The sequence below is a fragment of the Triticum dicoccoides genome, chromosome 1A, assembly GCF_002162155.2.
Source record: "Triticum dicoccoides isolate Atlit2015 ecotype Zavitan chromosome 1A, WEW_v2.0, whole genome shotgun sequence".
NCBI lineage: Eukaryota > Viridiplantae > Streptophyta > Magnoliopsida > Poales > Poaceae > Triticum > Triticum dicoccoides.
In genome coordinates, this window is record NC_041380.1 from 571,875,430 (window position 1) to 571,876,225 (window position 796).

The 796-nt window shown below is 45.5% G+C and overlaps 1 protein-coding gene across 2 annotated transcripts in view; it reads right to left on the reverse strand.

Moving 5' to 3' along the window:
- Nucleotides 1–520: 520 nt before the first annotated feature.
- LOC119291590 overlaps nucleotides 521–796 on the reverse strand; it is a 726-nt gene continuing 450 nt past the window's right edge. The window contains exon 3 of one of the 2 annotated variants that reach the window (XM_037570383.1): nucleotides 521–755. In XM_037570383.1, coding sequence (XP_037426280.1) covers nucleotides 574–755 — 182 coding nt within the window. In that variant the 3' untranslated portion in view covers nucleotides 521–573. Of the gene's footprint in view, nucleotides 759–796 lie in introns of both variants that reach the window. The other variant, XM_037570375.1, reaches the window with a different exon arrangement.

A 796-nucleotide genomic window follows, 5' to 3' on the forward strand; every position in this document is an offset into this window, starting at 1 on the left:
TTTTTACAGTCGTCTTTTCTACTGATGCTTTACTATGTTTTTATACCTTCGTTACCACATCCGGCCCGCTCCTGATGTTCTTTCTGAGCAGCCACCGCGAGTGGATCCTCCGATACATCATTTGCTTCGATCTCTGCATTATTAACAGATATTTACCCGTTAGTGAATCCAGTATGTCTGTTACTTTTCCGCAACCATGATCTTTTTCTTTTAATGCATACCTTTGTTTTCCAGCTTCTCTGCCAACTCTCGAGCATACTCTTCGTCCGTTGCAAACATTCTCCTAACCGGGGAGGCTGCTCTACTTGGACCTGGCTCTCCAACGCCACAGCTTGGCACACCTGGACAAAGAATTTTGTTTATGTTTTATATTAGTTGTGCATTATGCATTACCACACATTTGGGGTTTTTGTACAGCACATATCATTCTGTTTTGTGACATGTGTACGTCAACTGATAAGTACTCACCTGGTGATGCAAACATTGCACGCAGGCAGAAGGCGATATCATCATCCAGAAGAGCCAGTGATGATCCACCGGTGTTGGGTCATGTGTGATCATCACTGGCTCTGGCTACGAGACAATTTCAGACAAGAACCTGACCTTCTTACGCCTAGGAGCATCCTCATGACCACCAGCTCTCTTCCGCCCCCCGTTGCGATTACCATCAGTCGCCACGTGATCAGCTGCAATCCTTATTGGGTTAAGTGTCCTCATGTCGTCAACCATAACCATTCGTGGCTGAGCTGCGATGCCTGCTACACATGGTTAGAGTGAAAATTAATTCACCGAAAAT